This window comes from Alosa alosa, chromosome 13, assembly GCF_017589495.1.
Source record: "Alosa alosa isolate M-15738 ecotype Scorff River chromosome 13, AALO_Geno_1.1, whole genome shotgun sequence".
Lineage (NCBI taxonomy): Eukaryota > Metazoa > Chordata > Actinopteri > Clupeiformes > Clupeidae > Alosa > Alosa alosa.
Window position 1 is genome coordinate 17,194,381 of NC_063201.1, and position 20,524 is coordinate 17,214,904.

The window sequence follows — 20,524 nt, forward strand, 5'->3', positions numbered from 1 at the left end:
AAATGGTGTCAATTGGACAAAAGAAAACACATTTATTTGCATGATGTCAATCTGTGTGCATGTCCATGCCTGTTAATGTTTCAAATCCAGAGAAAAAAGAGAAGTGTGGAAAGCACGTTCATCAGATTCTTCACATGACAAAATCCGCACAATGCATGAAACATGACCAGGTACATGTTGCCTTCAGTGTGACACAGGTGAGTGGTGATCAAGTGATTTGCCTGGGCTTGGGGCTCAAAACAGGGATACACAGATGGCCTCTGGGTATTCAGCAGATGCCTTTAGTATGTTGTCTGAACACAGTGCATCATACCTAAGCAGTCATATTCAAATCATGATCATGTTTTAAACCTGCAAACCACCACTGCATTATTGGAATGGGTAATCCTATGGGATACAAGGGGATACATGCGATAACCTGTTCCCAACCTAAACACCTGCTCCTGCATTCATACATGACATTACATGACATTACATTACATTACATTACATTACATTTGGCTGACGCATTTTTAGCCAAAGTGACTAACAACATGGTAAACAGTTTAAGTTTTAGAGCAATTCTCAACAATTTTAGGACAATTTAAAAAACATTAGAGTACAGTAAGAATAAGTGCATCAGTGAGTGCTGTTTTTAACAGTTACGTGTCAGTTTAAGGCGGCTGGTGAGTGCTAGGATCAGCAAGACTTGTAAGTGTTGCTATGAAAGGAGATGTTCTCTAAAGAGCTGGGTCTTCAGGAGTTTTTTGAAAATGGAGAGGGATGTCCCTGTCCTTGTAGGAACTGGCAGTGTGTTCCACCAACGAGGAACAACAGATGAGAAAAGTTTGGATTGGCCTGAGCGTACCGGTGGTAGAGCTAGACGTCGTTCGTCTGAGGAGCGCAGCGGTCTGGAGGTAGCGTAACATGTGCCCTTTTGGGTTGGTTGTAGACCAGGCGCGCCGCCGCGTTCTGGATCATCTGAAGTGGTTTCACTGCGCAGGCTGAGGGCGTTGCAGTAGTCGAGTCGTGAGATGACTATTGCCTGAACCAGAAGTTGGGTAGCATCTTGAGTCAAGTAAGTCCTGATTTTCTGTATGTTGTAGAGTGCGAAACGGCATGACCGGGCGACTGAGGCAACATGATCTGAGAAGTTTAGTTGGTTGTCGAGAACAACTCCTAGATTTCTTGCAGTCCTGGTAGGTGAAACAGACAGGGAGTCAAATTTGATTTTGATGTCGTGGTGTATGGTAGGTTTAGCTGGGAGGACCAGCAGTTCAGTCTTTGAGAGGTTCAGCTGGAGGTGGTGTGCCTTCATCCATGTAGCTATGTCTGAGAGGCAATCTGAGATCTGTGCTGAAACCAAGGGGTCATCAGGTGGAAAGGACAGATAGAGCTGTGTGTCGCCTGCATAGCAGTGGTATGAGAAGCCATGCTTGACGGATAATCTGTCCCAAGGAGGTGGTGTAGATAGCAAAGAGAAGGGGGCCCAGCACTGAGCCCTGGGGGACCCCTGTGGTGAGATGGTGAGGTGCAGATAGCTGACCAAGCCATGATACGTTAAACGAGCGTCCTGTGAGGTAGGATTCAAACCAGGAGAGAGCAGAACCGGAGATTCCCATGTTAGCGAGTATAGAGAGGATCGATGCGGTGATTAACCGTGTCAAAGGCAGCCGATAAATCAAGCAGAATGAGTACTGATGACCGAGCGGTCGCCCTGGCTTCTTTTAAGGCTTCTGTTACAGACAGCAGAGCCGTTTCGGTAGAGTGGCTGCTTTTGAACCCAGACTGATTTGGATCCAGAAGGTTGTTCTGTGAAAGGAAGTCAGAGACCTGTTTGGAGACTGCTCGTTCAATGCCTTTGGATAGGAAAGGCAGGAGTGAGACAGGGCGGTAGTTCTCGACTTGAGCAGGGTTGAGAGAAGGTGTTAAGGAACGGTGTTACCCGGGCCATTTTGAACGCTGTTGGAAATGTGCCGGAGGTTAGCGAGGCATTGATCACATGTGTGATAGTTGGTGCGATGGTCGGGCTGATGGACTGAAGTAGGCTCGTAGGTATAGGGTCCAGCGAGCATGTGGTAGGACGGCTGCATGTCAGGAGTCTAGATACTTCATTCTCGGAGAGAGGCGTGAATGCTGAAAAAGATGTTCCAGCAGTCCCTAGAGGTTGTAGGAGTGCGGTATCTGAGTCAGATGCGTTGAGTGGGCATGTAGAGAATTGACTGCTGATTGCCGCCACTTTGTTTGTAAAAAATGAGGCGAGGGTATCTACAGTAAGGCTGGATGGAGGAGGAGGCAGCTGAGGGTTGAGTAGCGATTTGAAGGTTAAGAAAAGTTTTTTCGAAAGTGTCTGTAACGCTGTTGATTTTGTCATTGTAGAAAGCCGTCTTAGCAGCAGTGATGCTGGCTGAGAAGGAGGTCAGGAGTGTCTGGTAGTTTTTGAGGTCATCAGTGACTCTCATCACTTTTTGTGTCTCAGTTCATTTGGATGATGTACATAAAATGAACAGTAACGGCAAAAAATGTCTTTGCTTCACCCAACAACAAACGATCATTCTGCACTATTTGTTAATGGGTAACAACTGCTGATGTCACAAACATACACTGGTGGTCCTGCTTTCTTATTCACTTAATTGGTAGCATTTCATTTATACAAAGTTAGAGGTGCGCTATTTAAAGATTACCCTGCTCCGCCAACCTCAGGTTTCCAGTGGTGAGACGAGGTCAACCTAGCCCCCCCTCCAACCTCAGATTTCCAGTGGTGAGACGAGGTCGTCCTATAACCCCCCCTCCCCCTCCATCTTGTACTTCTGGGGGACCTTCCCAGGAAGCGGTCTACCCATTTCAAAATTTTAGAACAAAGGTTAATTGACGCGCATGATATCACAGATGGGACATACTGTAAGAGTGAAAGAGAAGCAAACACACAAATGTCCCCAGTACGCCCGCCGCCCCCTGTGTCCCCCTCAGGGGCGGACCTGCCATTAGGCATGGTCAGGCAATTGCCTGGGGCCTCGGCCACCAGGGGGCCTCGTCATCTCCGTATCGTATTTCGTTTTTTTTTTTTTTTTAATAAATAAATGATCACCGCATCCAAACAATATATTCTAATCCATAATAAGGATTTTAAAAAAAAATTGGGTAACACTTTATTTTAATGTGTCGCTGTTACAGTGTACCTACCTAATTAGGTACAGTGGTACAACCTGTGTAACAACATGTACTATCAGGTACTATCATTGTACTTGCATTATGTATTTGTTGGTACCTACATATAGTTGTTACATTGTAATACTGAGTGCTTTTACAAAACTTTGCCAATTTGCCTAAATTTTCATCAGAGGCAAAGAGCTGACCTGAGACCTGCTGGATGGGGTAAATCTGGTCATGATAGATTTGATTTACAAACCATTCTTAGCTCCAGTCAAGGCCTCATTGTCTTCAGTGTACATGTAACAGCTGTGCTGCTACAACCTTGTTACTCTTTGATACAGTGGAATAAACCTATTAAGTGTACCAGTTAATTACTTACATGTACATATGACATGTATGTTGTGTCTTCGATGTCTTGGAACAGGTCTACTAATTCACTACATAGTATCAAAGAGTAATAAATGTGTACCAACACAGTTGATACATGTACTACAGTATGTAGGGTAATGGCAGACATGTTCCAAGACACCAATGACACAACACAATATGTACTGTACATGTAAGTACTTAACTGGTACATTTTAATGGGTTTGTGCCACTGTATCAAAGAGTAATACATGTGTACCAACACAGTTGATACATGTGCTACGTAGGGTAATGGCAGACATGTTCCAAGACACCAATGACACAACATACATGTAAGTACTTAACTGGTACACTTCATTTTAATGGGTTTATGCCACTGTATCAAAGAGCAATAGGTGTGTACCAACACAGTTGATATATGTACTATGTAGTGAATTAGTAGACCTGTTCCAATACATACACAACATACATGTCATATGTACATGTAAGTAATTAACTGGTACACTTAATAGGTTTATTCCACTGTATCAAAGAGTAACAAGGTTGTAGCAGCACAGCTGTTACATGTACACTGAAGACAATGAGGCCTTAACTGGAGCTAAGAATGGTTTGTATATCAAATCTATCATGACCAGATTTACCCCATCCAGCAGGTCTCAGGTCAGCTATTTGCCTCTGATGAAAATGTAGGCAAATTGGCAAAGTTTTGTAAAAGCACTCAGTATTACAGTGTAACAACTATATGTAGGTACCCACAAATACATAATGCAAGTACAATGATAGTACCTGATAGTACATGTTGTTACACAGGTTGTACCACTGTACCTAATTAGGTAGGTACACTGTAACAGCGACACATTAAAATAAAGTGTTACCAAAAATTGCCTCATGATTGCTCATAAACTCACCATAAAATCAAATGACTGCAGGTCCGCTTCCTGTCACCATAGCAGCAACTAGCTAGTCTGAACGAGGTCTTGGTGAGGTGTGGAGTTGAGCGATTGACAGCAGCCATGAAACGTTTCCAGAGTGGAAGTGATAAAAGAAAAAGGGAGGAGGAAGAATTTAGAAAGAAATTGCATAAATTAACCAACTTCTTCCAGTCAAAGAATTCTACCACGGAAGAAAGTAATTTGGATAGTGATGCTGCAACAACATCTGCTGAGCTAATGCTAGCTGCAGCAGCAGCGATGCACCACCACCGGCAACTCAAACTTGCACTACATATTCTTCTACTGATGATGATGATGATAATGATGTTGATCTAAGTGAAACAGTCGTGAGGGACAAGATCATTGCTGGTCAGTGCTGGTGGTGCTGCTACGGACACCATTTCAGTAGCAGAAGCTTTGGGTGCAAAGGAAACCAGTAACGTGAGCCCTAACAGGATACCTAGCACTACAGTTATCAGTGACTACCCTGCGTTATGGCCAGACACCGTAAGAGATGCAGAGCGAGTTGAAATGGTTAAAGAAAGGCCCTGTGCTCGGATGGGCCTCGGGATCCTTTGCCTTGGGCCTCAAAGTGTCCAGGTCCGCCCCTGGTCCCCCTGCCTATGGTGGCCATACCTACAGAAGATTTGTCACTACCAGGGTCACAGCCATTATGCAAGGTGCTATTTCGGTGGGAACATTCCGTCCTGGTTGGCAGCGGGCCGTCATATAGATATACATACACACATGCGCCGCTGAGGTAAACATTCTGCCAGATGGGGGTGAGGGTGGGGGGTCAGCGAGATGAAGAATGCCTCCCCATAGCGACTCGTCTTCAGCTACAGCGACCAGGACCATGCTGTGGGTGTCAGTGAGTCGGTCTATCCCATACCACAGAGAGGTAGGGAAGAGAACAGAATGCAGAAGAAGAGAGAAGAGGACGCAGAAAAAGTTAAGAAAGAAAGAAAGAAAGAAAGAAAGAAAGAAAGGAAGGAATAGTGCCAGTAGACGATTAACGACATAAACTAGATTAGAAGAACATAATGATGCCGTGGGGGAAAATAAGACAAGGATGATGGGACAGGGAAAGAGGAGGTCAAGATGGGGTTAAATACAGTATGCTGGGAGAATTTAATGGAAAACAGTTCAATAGTAAATCTAGGAAATATATAGATAGCAAAGATGGTGTTACACAATGACTTGTTAAATGGGCATATACAAGAGAGGTGAAGGCGAGGAGCAGTAACATAACAGTCAACACATCTTATTTAGCTCATCTGAGATGGATAATCATCTGAATGCCCTTGAGTGTTAATGGTTTGGACCTCTATTTTTGCTAGCTGTCCTTAAACAGCACCAGGGTGATCATGTTCAAATGGGTGGGTGAGCGAGAAAGGGTGGGCGGCTGTGGGAGGATGGGCGAGGGTTTGAGGTGAAGGCTTATGGGGGTGACTTGAGGTAGGGTTGGCCTGCAGCAAACATCATGGATCTAAATTAGCCACAACATGCTTCATGTAACACAATCGCAGCTGAATGTACATAAAGAACAAGGTGATGATGGTGAGATGGTTGAGCTGCTCATGTGGTCTTTACGATAGCGCATCCCAGGTCAATCCAGACTGTTAAAACAGAACACAACAGGACTGCCATGAATGACACCTGGTTACACACACAGGTCGCATTCTACTTAGAAATGTCCCCACAAAAGAACACATTGGCTCATTGGCTTATTACTGTCTCCAGTCAATGTCAGTCTCAGTCTACTATTACTTCTTGTTAAATCTTGTCGAAAACGCATTAAAAGAATTCCAGTTGAACATCTAAAATCTTATTATATTTTTTTCTTGTTATATCATTGTGGCACTGAAATAAAAAAAATTGAAATCCCTCCCTGCCTTTGTCCTAACAGAGACAACTAGTCTAGTTGGGGCGACAGCGGTGCTTCAACGCAAAGTCAAACAAAGCATTCCAGGCCAGACAGGGAGGTGGGGGAGGGGTCCGCAGCACACCCTGCTAACCTACATGATATGGCTAGTGCTGTGTTGGACATGTGCTGTGCCTGGGTTGCAGATCAGGGCTGCATCTCTTCCACAGTCAGCTGTTTGATGGGCGCTGGGGCGCACATCCCGGTGTGTGTGTGTGTGTGCCACAGGGTGGACCTCCGATGCCCACTCCACAGGAGCTGTGTGGTCTGACGGAGACAGCATGAACTCGGTCACCTCTTGGCCTCTTGACCTCCTGAGTCAGTCAATTCTCGCGGTGTGCTCTGTGCTGAGATCTCCCTCTGCCTGGTGTCAATCACAGACATCCTGGCCTGTCAGTGAGAAAGGCCCTTTAATTTGGCACACGCTTTGGTCTGGGTGGGGAGTGGTGGACACTGCTGGTTGTGGTTGGAGAGCTGAAGCAAAGTCCTTTTAGGCAAGTCTCCCCAATCGGTGGCCATCTTGCAACACACTATGGGCAGTTATCGGCCAGATATTTTCCTATTCAAGTGAATGAGGAGGCATACAGTAAAGGGCGGGAATATATAACGACATATTGGTGTTACATATTAACCCCATGCACTTCTATGGAGGATTCTTTGAAGTGTCGTGTCTCCTCATTAGAAAGTGTCTGACTGAAGCCTCTGCTCTTTGAAGTTTTCTTCCAATGCTATAGGCTCTACTTTCTGCTAATGGTACATTAATTCAGAAATTCTTTAGCGAGCCTTCAAGTGTCATAATCGATCCATCCATGGATCCCACTGACACTAGCTGTCAAGAACAAACAGACTAAGAGATTAACACAAATCTCATAACCGCCTTACAACACACACCAGACACAACAAATAACCAAGCCGATTTCACAGACAATCTTCACTGACTGATTTGTGTTGAAAATGGCATAAGCTCCTTCACCTCCCAGGCAGAGGTTGGACACTGACAGGGGAAACAAAGGAGATGCAGGAATGTCCACAAGGCACCATCCTCAATCAATGACACTGAACACACACACACACACACACACACACACACACACACACACACACACACACACACACCGGGATGTGCACCCCAGCACCAACAAACAGCAGTATCATCACACACCCTCACATGGTTGTCCTGCGGCACATGAGAATCCTAAGGAGAGGAGAGGAGGGAGCCAAAGAAACAGTGGCAGTGGAACACTCTGTTCTGTACATTTTGTTCTACATCTCAGGCTGATCGGGAGCTGGAGTTTGGGGTTAGATCGCCCCCTGGTGCCCACAGGAACAATTGAAAATCTCTCTGAGATTACAGTTTTTTTCAAATGCTTACACACTAAATTTTTGCTTGTCACACAGTCATTTTGAGGCAAAATCAGCTTTTTCAGAACTCCATGTACATCTGGTGGTCATTGTATTTTGCTTTGCTTTGTTCTTGTTGGCTGTAAAATACTGTATTTGCAACAGCAAATTATTTGCGAAAAATCACTGTTTTTGGTTTCAATACAGTAATATGTGTATTTCAACTTCTCTCTGTACCGTTTCACTCTTGTATGGAAATACATAAGCTTATGAAAGACAGAAGAGCGTTAGGTTTTGAGCAACAGTGTGTACATGATGTATCCAAAATGTCATATTATGACAAAAGTGTTTGTAATGTGAGGCGGATGTTTGCTTTAAAGATGTGTTTTTGACATTTTGAATGTTGTGTGTCATTTTGCTGGAGATTTGAGGCATTTTGCATTTTGTGTGAGCATATTGTAGGTTTTGTGTGTGGAGTTTTGAAAAATAGACACAGAGTTTTGAAAACGTGTGTAAACAATTGTAAAAAAACTGTAACGTTGAGACAAACCTCTTATGTAGTGTTATCCCAGCCAACATTTGTATGTGGGGCCCATGTGGGTATCATATGTGTTGTCAATATGGGTCCAATATGGGATTGTCCACGGGTTCCAAAGTGGCCCCATGTAATTTGCCCACATGGGCTCCATGCAGGATTACACTGGGTTTACATTTGGGTCCCAACTGGGCAACATACGCTGGACCCATCTTGACCCCAGCCTTAAATTCTACCTGGGTTCTACATGGGTACCACAAGGGTTGAAACATAGGTTTTTGGTGGGATGTTAGGAAATAGGGGAACTAAAATAACTTTACAGTTTTTTTCAACTGCTTACACACTAAATTTTTGCTTGTCACACAATTTTCTAAACATGTCCTCCAAACATCATAACCCGACACCAAATCTGCAAAACCATACACTAATTCTCAGTGTTTGACTCAGTTTTCAATTGACTAAAACACATTTTGCAAAACATCACACACAATTTTCTACCTAACACACAAAAATCTAACAGGAAGTAACTTGATTTCGTTCTTCAAACACAACCCATCAAAATGCCACACTAAATCACCAGTACTTCACTCTTTCTCTCATTGCTTGCATTTTTACTGTGTATTTCAACTTCTCTTTGTTGATACCGTAACTTTCACTCTTGTATGGAAATACATATAGAAAGCCTAAGACAGAAGAGCTTTAGGTTTGGAGCAACAGTGTGTATCCAAAATGTCATATTATGACAAACGTGTTTGTAATGTGAGGCGAATGTTTGCTTTAAAGATGTGTTTTTGACATTTTGAATGTTGTGTGGAGTTTTGCTGGAGATTTGAGGCATTTTGCATTTTGTGTGAGCAATTGTGGGTTTTGTGTGTGGAGTTTTGAAAACTAGACACAGAGTTTTGAAAATGTGTGTAAACAATTGTAAAAAACTGTAAAAGACCACTGTACAGTTTCCTGGTGGCATCCTACAGTTGCTGAGTGACATTCGAATGAGTTTAAGGTCATATTCCAAATTAAGAGACCACTGCAAATTTGAATATGACCGTCAACTCATTCGAATGTCACTCAGCAACCGTAGGATGACATCAGAAAGATGTGCAGTGGTCTTTTAAAAAAAATTCCAGAGCTGTATATGTAATCTATAATTCAGGGCACTGATTCCTGCATTTCTATTGCACTTTCTTTCACATTGCGAGATAGGGGAAAGGATCTGCTGTTGGTTACTAGTGTGTTAGATAAAGGATATCTCAGTGGAGGAAAAGCTGTTTCTCACCAGGGCAGTAGTGGAGGCAAATTTATCCACCTCTGAAATTTCAGAAATAGAGTTTATCCACCTCTTATTAGAGTTAATCCACCTTTCAAAAGAGTTTATTCACCATTCATTGCAACTTTTAATATTTAAAAATCACTGTTGTCCACATTCACAATATGTACACTCATCAACACTGGAACCATTTAATATCACAGGTATTGTTATAAACATTGGAAAATAACCTCTACCATCATCAAACATGTTCGGAATGCCTTTTTAAAAAATATGATACCTCATGGCGCAGTCCACTTTACCGTGATTAGATAATTCATAGTTTACCCAACACTTATTTTACCACTACACCCCTGTTTCTCACCATAAACTATCAGTATTCTCTGTCACTTACCAACCATGATAAACCAATAAACTTCTCTGTTCTTTCCTGAGATGCTTTTGTGGGTCCTTACAATACTTCAGAGCCAGCAATTAATTTGGTTACATTTTAATACTGCTTAATTTTCTCACAATTCTTTTGCATAACATAAAACCATTGGGAGCAAATTAAAAAGTATTATGAGGCAAGGCAAATTCTGGGGGAATGCAATGTGCACATTGCAAACGTTCTTTGCACAGAAATGTTAAAATTGCTCAAAAAAAAAAAAATCACTTTTTGGGATCTCCTTAGAAACCATTATTGAAATTGATCATCATGGCATCTCTTGACAAAACTCAGAGGGGTGTACTACAAAGCAAGGTTACTGGCTTATTCAGGCAACTTCGACACTCAATCCAGTGTTCTTTTGAGATCAGTGATTACTCCAGAGGTTACAACAATAACCTCACTTCATAGTGCAGCCCTCAGCCCAAATCATGTTTGTTTACAGTTGTGCTCCAACACGCATCTTTTGGATCCATCTGCTGGTGAAATGTGGTGGTAAAGCCTCCAATAGGGAAGCCATCTTGAAATTTTAATACTGACTGCAAATTGGATCCAACCTCGGGCCTGCATGTTTTCAAAGAGACTATTGATTCAGCTTTACCCATGCCCTTATACATATTCATCACATGGTTACTCTAGTCAATTCTGTCAATCTGTTATCCCATCTTCATATGCACAGGCCAAGGAACATGGAAGAATGAAGAGTTAATTTGTTGAAACAGATATGGCTATCGGATGGTATAAATCCAGGTGGATTAAGATAAAATCAGATTATATTTCTAGACTAGACCATCTGATTGGTCTGATTAATCTCACTTCCACCTCATATGATCAAGTGTCTTTGAGTGTCTTGAAAAGTGCTAACAAATTAAAATGTATTATTTATTATATGGGATGAGCATTAGCAATCTAGCAATAGCCATGTGATGTAAAATGCTACAAAGATCTGCGCAAATGCAATGACCCACAACCACACTAAAAATGCTATTCCCCATCCATCAATTAGGCTCAGGGTGCCATGCAGTAACACTACCCATGTCATATCCTGATAAGCTGTTAGTTATATATTTACTTTGTGTGGCAAGTACTTGACTTGGTGTGATATGGAGGCTTTTATTTACATAGAGAGTGCCAGAGAGATTGGCTGGGCTGCTGTGTGTGTTAGTGTGGTTCTCTGAGGTGAATATGGAAGGTGCGTGCGGTGGCTGACTGGTAAGAACTTTGCCACCACATCAGGGTGTGACTGGCAGAGCTGAACTCCTGATGAATTATGCACACTGGTCATTGGAGTAGCCTGCCACTGGATGCCTCCGGAGTCGAAACCTTCGGACCGGGACTAACCTCGAGCTAACCTGCACCTTACAGGCATCTCTGTTCTTCTCAAAGCATGAAAGTCCTTACACAAGACACATTCAAATTAGTTTTCTATAAGAACATCAGCTGGGCCCCCCCAAAAAGATTAAACCCCCCATGCACAAGCCATCTTCAGGAACCAGGTGCTGGCGATGTTTAGGGGCATCAAGATTTAAGTAAATATCATCATCGCACACTGGCCTATCAAGAATTGTTTTATTAGCGAATGATGCGTTTCACCTTCCTCTCTGAGAGCGAACCTGAGGAAGCCAAACGGCGAAACGTGTCGTTCGCTAATCAAACAAATTCTTTCCTGACCAGTGTGCGGTGATGATGTCTACTGGGCCCCACATTACCGGGCCCCACAAGTGTTCAGCAGTCTGCTTAGTGCTGAATGAAATCTCATTCAACCTCCATGATGTTTGTCCTCCTTCATATTCTACTTAATATAACGGCTCTACTTACTTAGAGACCAGACACTGGTGACGGGGGTCCAAGGTGGGCCACATGCAACTGCACACTCTCTCTTGATTGGTCCATATCAATGACAGAAAACATAAGTGGGTGTGTGAGGAGACTACACAGGAGGGACTAACAAGAATTGGTCTGAGTGGATATCAGAACTATTACCACTGGTGTGAATGGTCATGGGCCTTTTGCCATGGATGGCATGACATGACACATGGCTGGAGTTGATGTGTCTTTCATTACCATAAATGGAAATGCTGGTTTTTGTTTTCAGGATTTTTTGTTTTGAACAACATTTAGATATACATGTATTCATTTGGCAGATGTGTTTATCCAAAGAGGCAATATAAACAACAGCATCATGTTTATCTTCATGAGAAGAATGTTACCAACACCTAGAACAACTATGAAGTGTATCAGATAGTGCTGAACGATATGCCAACAAAATAGCAAGCTGTTGGTATACCACTGTGTCCCACATTTCCATGTTGTCTCAAATTACTCCTGGTGGGAGTGTGTTTTGAAGGAATAACTGAGCGTGTGTGTGTGTGTGTGTGTATTAGCTGTTTTGACTCAGGTTACAGGGCTTAGTTCTGATGGCTATGCCAACAATGGAAGCTTGACTCTCCACAGGGTGAAATATTCATGAGGTAATTCATACCTGTTTCCAGGTAACCAATGCTTGAAGCCTAAAACAAGACAGTGTGTGTGTGAATTAAATGTGTGTGTGCGTGCGCGCGTATGTTTGAGTACATGCATATGTGTGTGTGTCAGTGTGTGCGTGCATGTGTGTGAGGCAGTGGAACACCTCAGCTTCTTCCCTTCCTGGTCGCCCTGTGAGGACATTGTCAGCTCTCGGTAGTCATAATTAGGCCATAATCACACTAAGCATGCCCCAGCATCTCACTCCAGAGCTGTGAAGTGGATCGGCGGTTTCCTCATCACCTGCAGGGTCGAAACTTACGGAAGAGGGGCCCTGGTGGTGAAATTGGCAGGACTGGAGAGGGACGGTAGCTCACTGCGGCGACTGGACTCGGTTGATGGTGGCTCCTGAAGGCTGAGAGGAATCACTCTCTGGTAAACATTCTCATCAGTGGAAGAAGCCATAGGAAGAGATCCAGCATGAATCCCCTCTGGAAGGTTTATAAGAGCAAGGTGATGAAGACATTGAATCCAGAGATGGAGGAGGATGTGGCAGAAGAGGTAAGATGGCGAGTTTAGATGACAAAACATGTGATGTGATCGGACGAACAAATTATACCTCGCAGATAGGCCCACTCAAGATTAATTCAACTGGTTGGAAGCTAAAAAAACAAATAGAGTGAAGTGCAATACTACAACATTTCACTTGACTGGCATAGCCACCATGCACTTTGTGAGATGAAAGATAATGAGTGTTGTCACAGCCTGGAATATATTATTCATATGATATCCTGCTGTGTAAATCATTGTATGGACATTCAATGTTCATATCATGGCAGGACATATTACAGGATGCTGGGAACATGGCATACAAGGCCTCTAAGACACTAACAGGCAGGGTTAAATTGTGAGTGGTTACCCTCTCAGTTTGTAGAAGTGTAAATGTTGCCTTTGCCTGGGTGTAGTGTAGCTTTATTTCACTTTTTACTCATATAATAAAACAGGAATGCCAGCGTGACCAGGTCCGAGTGACCTACTTCTCAGTGGTGTGCAGTAATGGGAGACACAATAAGAGCAGCAGGCTTCAGTCCGATGGCACGCCAGTGAATGACACTGACAAGACGGATGGGCGGGATGCGGCCATTTACAGATGGCTGCCTGGTTTGCATTTCTCCCCTCAGAATGGCCACAGCTCCCATGAATATCCACAGGCATAGTTTCCATATGAGCTGAGGACAGGTTTCATTGTTAGCAGATGTTTCTGAAGGGTGGGATGCTAGCTTCTGACACTACTAAAGTTTTAAATTAAGTGCTGCTTCTTCATTATTAGGGGATGTTTATACTCAATCATGTCTTCTGCTTTTCAGCTTGCTATCGGCTTCCCTATCCATCCAGTCAATGACAACATGGGCAATGCAATGCACAGCACAACACATCAAATCAAAACAGCTCAATTGAAAATAATTAGCAAAGAGAATGTTCTTTGGATGAACCATGATGAGATTAGTGCTTTTAAGGAAGCACTTAAAAGGGAGAGTTTTGATATATTGAACCAGATATTGTCCCATGACTTCATAAAACATACTGCAGTTATTTCATGTCATCTCTGTTTTCTGTGCAGTCAAGCAGAAATGTATTTTTAGTAATGAAGTGGTCTTTCACCCACCCATATTAATGTTCAAAGAATATTTTAATGTAATACATACATATGTTACGGCACATTCATGACTAATGTAAAGCTATTACGTCATTACTTTATACATGTTATTTTAAACTAGGCTGATTGCAGTAATTTTAATGTGTCACTAGAGGGCGACATTGGATACACATGCAAGCAAGCAGCACACACACACACACACACACACACACACACACACACACACACACACACACACACACACACACACACACACACACACACACACACACACACACACACACACACACACACACATACACATTCAACTATGGAGAAAATTCATGGTTTGTTGTGCATACACTTTTGTGCTGGACTTTGTTGACTTGGATGTTTTTCAATTTGATATTTCTAATGCAAACTTTTTTTTTGTTTAAGGCGACTTACATATGTCAATTATATGACAAGGGCTATTGTCCCCGGAGCTTTGCCTTGTGCCTAAGTGCCTTGCTCAAGGGCACAATGGTAGAAGCCGGCCATTGAACCCACACCTTTTGGGTTCAATTGGGTCCTTTACCACCATGCTACCAATGCCCCTACTATATTACTGCAATACCAGATGTGAATAGGGATGCTCTCTTGCTGTGTCAAAGGCTAGATCCAATAGATTACTTAATTTCAGTACAGTCGCTGAGATCTGACAGTATGCTCTATGTGTAGAGAGACCAAATAAAAGACAATGACAATACTTTGTCTGTGTGTAATTTGCGTTCAGGTCCAGCCGGAAGTTGACATGTCTCCGATACAGGATGATGAGGGGCCCAATGCCGTCTCGCAGTTGGCCAAAAAAGTGAGTATAAGCCTATACCTTACCACAATGTCAAATAACGCAAGCGACAAAAGCATGTTTAAACACACCTCCTTAACACCTTGAGGGTGTGGGGGTCTGGGTTTTGTGTGGTAGAGAGATACGCGGCTAAAGGCCATCTTTAATAGATGTGATGCTATATATGTTTTCCGGACACCAAGCAAACCAGGACTGCCAACCCTGTAGTCTAGTGCAATGACCCTCAGGCTGAGAGAATCTGGACAGCTTGTACTAAAGCCACAGAAAAGCGATGCAGTAATCTATTGGTGTTCAGTATTGGTGCAGTTTGAGTATTGAGTATGTGAAAGGTTGTGCTCCCTTTCCCTGGGCAGGAGTGTAAAAGTCACACAGTAAACTGTTTTCTTCAGTGCTGAAAACGAGGTGTTTTGGGATTGAAAGGCTTCGAGTAGCTTCCTGACTGCGCTGCCTTAAACTCTATACTTGAAACCACACATGGTGAATCAGTAAGCGCTGAAGCCGTGCTGCACAGCAGCATGACTGAGTTTAATGAGGCGAAGGCTGAGGAACATGTCGGCTGTGCTTTGATCAGATGCAGGGAGCGAGTGTGAAGGGCTGGAAAAGTGTCACCGCGCTCTTCAACAAAGAGGACGAGCACCAGCTGCTGGAGTCAGAGACCGAGACGGAGCCGGAGAGCCAGCCGGAACCAGAGCCCATACCGGACCAGTGAGTATAAGCCACCACCATCACCATCATCATCGTCGTCATCATCATCATCATCATCACCCTCATCATCATCACTATCATTACCTTTGTCACCATCCTCAGCATTACACTACCACTACCATCCCATCACCACCACCTTTCAAGCATTCATGGTTTACATGCTGATTTATATGACCTGTTTCATGCTTTCATCTGTGACCTGTTAGTTTCTTGCATTCTACCTCATTTCTGAGTCTCTAAGTAAGATAATAGATAGATAGATAGATAGATAGATAGATAGATAGATAGATAGATAGATAGATACACAGTATATCTTGCATTCTACCTCATCTTGCATTCTACCTCATCTTGCATTCTACCTATCTTGCATTCTACCTCATCTTGCATTCTACCTCATTTCTGAGTCTCTAAGTAAGATAATAGATAGATAGATAGATAGATAGATAGATAAATAGATAGATAGATAGATAGATAGATAGATAGATAGATCTAGATAGATAGATAGATAGAAAGTTATGTTAATGGACCCATGGGGAAATTTGATTTGGACTACAGAAAGCTTGATGCTTCTTTGAGCCGTGTCTCTGTGGTTCCCTTTCAGCCCATTGGCGGTGAGGCCAGAGGAGCCTCGACCCAACAAGCGCATGACGGGCTTCTGGGACAGTTTCGCCACAAAGTTGCAGCAGGCGAAGCAGGCCCAGGCAGCCGCAGCCGCCGCCATGGCAACAGAGGCAGGGTCAGAAGGCGACATGGAGGCGGGGATTGACAACCAGGGGAGGAGCCCAGAGATGGAGAACCAGGAAGAAGGAGGGGGCGAAGTGGGAGCCCCTGGGGAGGAGGAGGGCCACAGCAACAGCTTCTCCAAGTACACGTCTCTGGGAGGGGGCGGCAACGGGGAGACGGCACTCAAATGGAACTTTGTCACCAGCAAGCTGGCCGAGCTCAAGACCAAAAGCATGGCCAAGACCAACTAGCCGACCACAACATGCAGAGTTTGGAAACAGGTGGGTGGGTGGCTGAGGTGTGTGTGTGTGTATGGGGGGTCAAGGGGAGGATTGTGATGGGTAAAAATACCAAAGGAAAAAAAACATCAAACACCTGGGGGCTCCACAGCCCACAAGGTCACAGTGTCTGCTGATTTTGGATTGAATCATTCATGGTCATTTGATTCATAAGGAGCTCTAGGACTTCTCAGAGCTTATAGAAATATCTCTAAAAACAGTAGACTGACCTTTTTGAAGCATTTAATTTCATTTGTGTAAGAAACCTCTTGTTTCTTTCACCAGCACTTCAGGGAATAGCACCAAAAACATTAAATTCAAATAGAAAACTCTTCATTCTCATTTTTTCCTTTGTCCAAAGACACATGAGTAATTTTAAAATGGTTGTAATGGACACGGCTGAAACCATATGTGCGATCTAGGAAAACCCTTCACATGGTGCACGCAAAAATCCTGTGAAATTTCACTAATTTAAGATTCTGATACCATCCTAGCAACATTCTGTACACTGTCTCTCCTAGCAAAATCCAGGATACCATCCTCCCAAAATCTTGGATGTTGCTAAGATATAAGTTAGTAAAATTGCACCATATGAAGGGTTTTCTCAGACCGCATCACATATGTGAGTTTAGACATAATCTTACTCTGAGATGAGCCAGATTAGGGCCAGATTAGGGCCGTATCAATACTGGAGTCAGTCAGTCAGGTGACCCAGTGGGCATCACTGTGCCGTGTCAGAAAAATGTGGTCACATTTTTTATTTTTACAACGAGAGATATCATAGCATGCTGAAACTGAATGAATCAGAATGAGAAACTGAGCTATAATGAATCACACAAAAACTATTGTGTGTCCACTGTGGTCATACAGTTAAGAGGCGAGGACTGCCCCATGGCCTCATTTATAAAAGTGTTGCGTATAAACCATCCTTCATTTGATCTTAGATCATTTCTGAAATGATCGTACGTGTGATTCACAGAACACGAACGTAAGCACAAAAAAAAACGTGCGTATGCCACCCTCCCAGATGTGCCCATTATCAATCACAAATGAACGTCAACTTGTGCGCAGCCGGATGGTTTTAGCTCTCCGCCTTGTAAACACCCCCTCATCAATATCATTAGCATATGTTTTAATGAAATCAATGGCCTAAAAGCTGTAGCCTATGTAAAATTATATATTGAAAACATTGTACAGGCCTAGCCTATGCCACCTGATGTTAACTAGCCTATATGCGTCAGTTCGAATAGCTTAACTAATTATGTTTTTTCCAGCAAAGCTTTCTGGAAAGAGATCGTATGCATCCATGTCCATTGTCCTCTGCTCGCTTTCATTCCTTTTGCTTGCAGTAATGTGAATAATCAACCTTTAGTAGCATATGTTTAGGACTACTTTGTAGAAAAAAAATTGGGTAGGCCTACCTTATGAAGGAAAGACCTAGGCCTGCAGCATAATCCTGTACGTTATGGTACAGTAGGCTACTGTACGTTTCCAATATGACCCAGGGTAATATGCTGATTTAGTCTACAAAACAGAGGACTAAATTAAGCGTGATATGTCATGTAGGCTTAACGTTTCTTTTAGGATAGGCTATATTTTTGCTGAAAAAGTACCCTAGTTCGCCGGTCATTATTCATTCATTCTGCATATCTTTGCGACCGTTTTCTTTCAATAATGTCCAATGGCTTAAACATTGTCCTTTATTGTTTGCTTTAGGCCTACCTTTATATTGTAGCCTACATTATTCAACTGACGTACTGTCATCTAATCTTGGGCACTGCCAGTCAAAAAAAGCAAACAGGTGCGCGCTGCACCTCTTTACGCAACTCCGACGCAACACTAAATATGAAGATGCCTTGCTCAGAAGATTGGTTCCGTCCCTTGGTTGTGTAGGCTATATATGATATAGAGTATCTATAGCCTACATTGTATAGCTTACATTCAAATATTACCTTTCTGTTACGAAGCTGGGAATAGGCCAATGAGCGCAAATTAGGATGTAGTGGAGGCTAAACGCGAGTAAACACAGTTTATCCACCTCTGAAATGTCAGAAATAGAGTTTAGGCCTACCCACCTCTTATTAGAGTTTATCCACCTCTCAAAAGAGTTTATTCACTTTTAACATTCAAAACTGTATTATCCAATACTATCCTATATTCCCAATACTGTACAATAACCTCCGCCATTATCAAACATGTTCTGAATGCCTTTTTAAAAAAATCCGATACCGCATGGCGCAGTCCACCTCACCGAGATTGCAGAATTCGTTCACCCACCTCTTATTTTACCACTACATCCCTGGCACAAATGTACTTTTCCTCTCCTAAACGAGGGCAATTGGACATTTTATGGTCAATATTAGATTGGTGAGAACACTAAATATACTAGATCACCTGTAAGAATGTTTCAATCATTCTATCGTAGGTCTTGGTGTTTTTTTAGATATTATTAAATAAGTAGGCCTAAGCTATACGTTTTTTTCACTTTCTTAAGTGGACTATAGTTCTCATTAGCAGTTTTATGCTAAACCATGAAACATTAAGCTGCGTCCAAAAACGTCTTTAAAAATCTTCTGATATTGATCATGCATATGGCAAAGAAAGACATGAGATCGTTGGTCTTGGAATTTTGATCGCACTTAAGACCTCAGATTACTTGCAGTACCCCGGCATTACCACAAGGAAATGGTCGTACGTCAAGTTTGAACCTGACGTGGAGATAAGCACTTTTCCACGTCAAAGACGGTTTTTAGAAATCTGAGCGTTGGCGTGGATTTGAGCGTACGCACGGTCTAAGATCAAATCTGTGCGTAAGAACGCTTTATAAATGAGGCCCCAGAACTCCACATCACTTAAGACTTCACGGTAGTATCATTTAAAAGCTTCAGTGATGACCTGCCCTGGGGTAAGTCCTAAATATGGGCAGTGGCTGGACAACCTGTAGCTTCGACAGAAACCTCATCAGTGGAGCGGTGTTCAGCATGACACTCAGAATACTAAAGAGTGCAATCAGCTCTGTATGGAAGCTGAGGAGTAAGTCATTGTAAGTTTTGAAAAGGAATCAACGATCAATTTTAATTATTCTATCATCCTCCAACAGCCTCCTCAATCCCAACTACAGCAATCTAGGTGATGCGCCATTTCATATTGCATTTATATAAATTATCCTGAACTCATGGAGAAGATTGAGGTGTAGGATTTGACATTATTGGCTAATTACCATGTTTTGTTTGTTTGGTATGAAACTCACTGTTTGTTTTCTCCTTTTGGGAGTGCCAGCCTGTCTGTGTTTGTGCTGTTGTGGCTGCTAAGATTGAACGTGTTCTCTATGTATATGTTATAAATAATCTATTTTTTCTCTTTGAAGGAATACAAATAATTTTGTTTTTATTGTGAATATGATGCTGGGTTGTGTATCCTGATATGCTGATTTTATGATTCAATAAAGCTGACTGAAATAAAAAGACAAAATAAATCTATATAATCTCTTTAACTTAATAATTTCCGCATCTTATTATTAACACTTGCATATGTAGTGCATTGTTCATGTTACAGTTTTTTTCAATCGCTAAACAAGCGCTTACCCATACTTCAGATACTTTTTCTAAACTCTTAACACAGACTCACACCTACAAAACACAACTGGCCAAATGGGTAATTTTCTTCTCAAAAACACATTTTGTTAAACATACTACTAACACATCTTTCTTTGCACAAACTAACTTTACCAAAACACTGGAAATCTGACTCAAAATGAAATTATTCTGTCAAAGAATAACACTTGTTTTCACTTCACAAGGTACATGCAGTCAATCAAAGTACACCAGGTTTCAAAATACTGGCTATTGTTGACATTACAAAAACGGCATAGACTTTTATGTTTCAGTTTTACAGGTATTTGCATGCAAGTTTTACACTAAATTTCTTGGTTGAGAACTGTATGTCCTC

At 42.4% G+C, this 20,524-nt stretch overlaps 1 protein-coding gene across 1 annotated transcript; it reads left to right on the plus strand.

Annotated features, from left to right (window-relative positions):
- The first annotated feature begins 12,867 nt into the window (after positions 1-12,867).
- LOC125305791 (uncharacterized protein C1orf232) lies at positions 12,868-19,965 on the plus strand. The gene is made up of 5 exons (XM_048260744.1): positions 12,868-12,948; positions 14,799-14,873; positions 15,442-15,575; positions 16,177-16,579; positions 19,677-19,965. The coding sequence occupies exons 1-4, from the start codon at positions 12,868-12,870 to the stop codon at positions 16,547-16,549; spliced, it is 663 nt and encodes a 220-aa protein (XP_048116701.1). The 3' UTR covers positions 16,550-16,579; positions 19,677-19,965.
- The last annotated feature ends 559 nt before the right edge of the window (positions 19,966-20,524 follow it).

What these genes read in the sequence shown, in the direction of transcription:
- LOC125305791 (XM_048260744.1), top strand. Translation starts at nt 12,868, where the DNA reads ATGAATCCCCTCTGGAAGGTTTATAAGAGCAAGGTGATGAAGACATTG. An exon ending in AGGAGGATGTGGCAGAAGAG is followed by an intron (nt 12,949 to 14,798) that starts GTAAGATGGCGA and finishes ATTTGCGTTCAG; the next exon opens with GTCCAGCCGGAAGTTGACAT. An exon ending in CCAGAGCCCATACCGGACCA is followed by an intron (nt 15,576 to 16,176) that starts GTGAGTATAAGC and finishes GTTCCCTTTCAG; the next exon opens with CCCATTGGCGGTGAGGCCAG.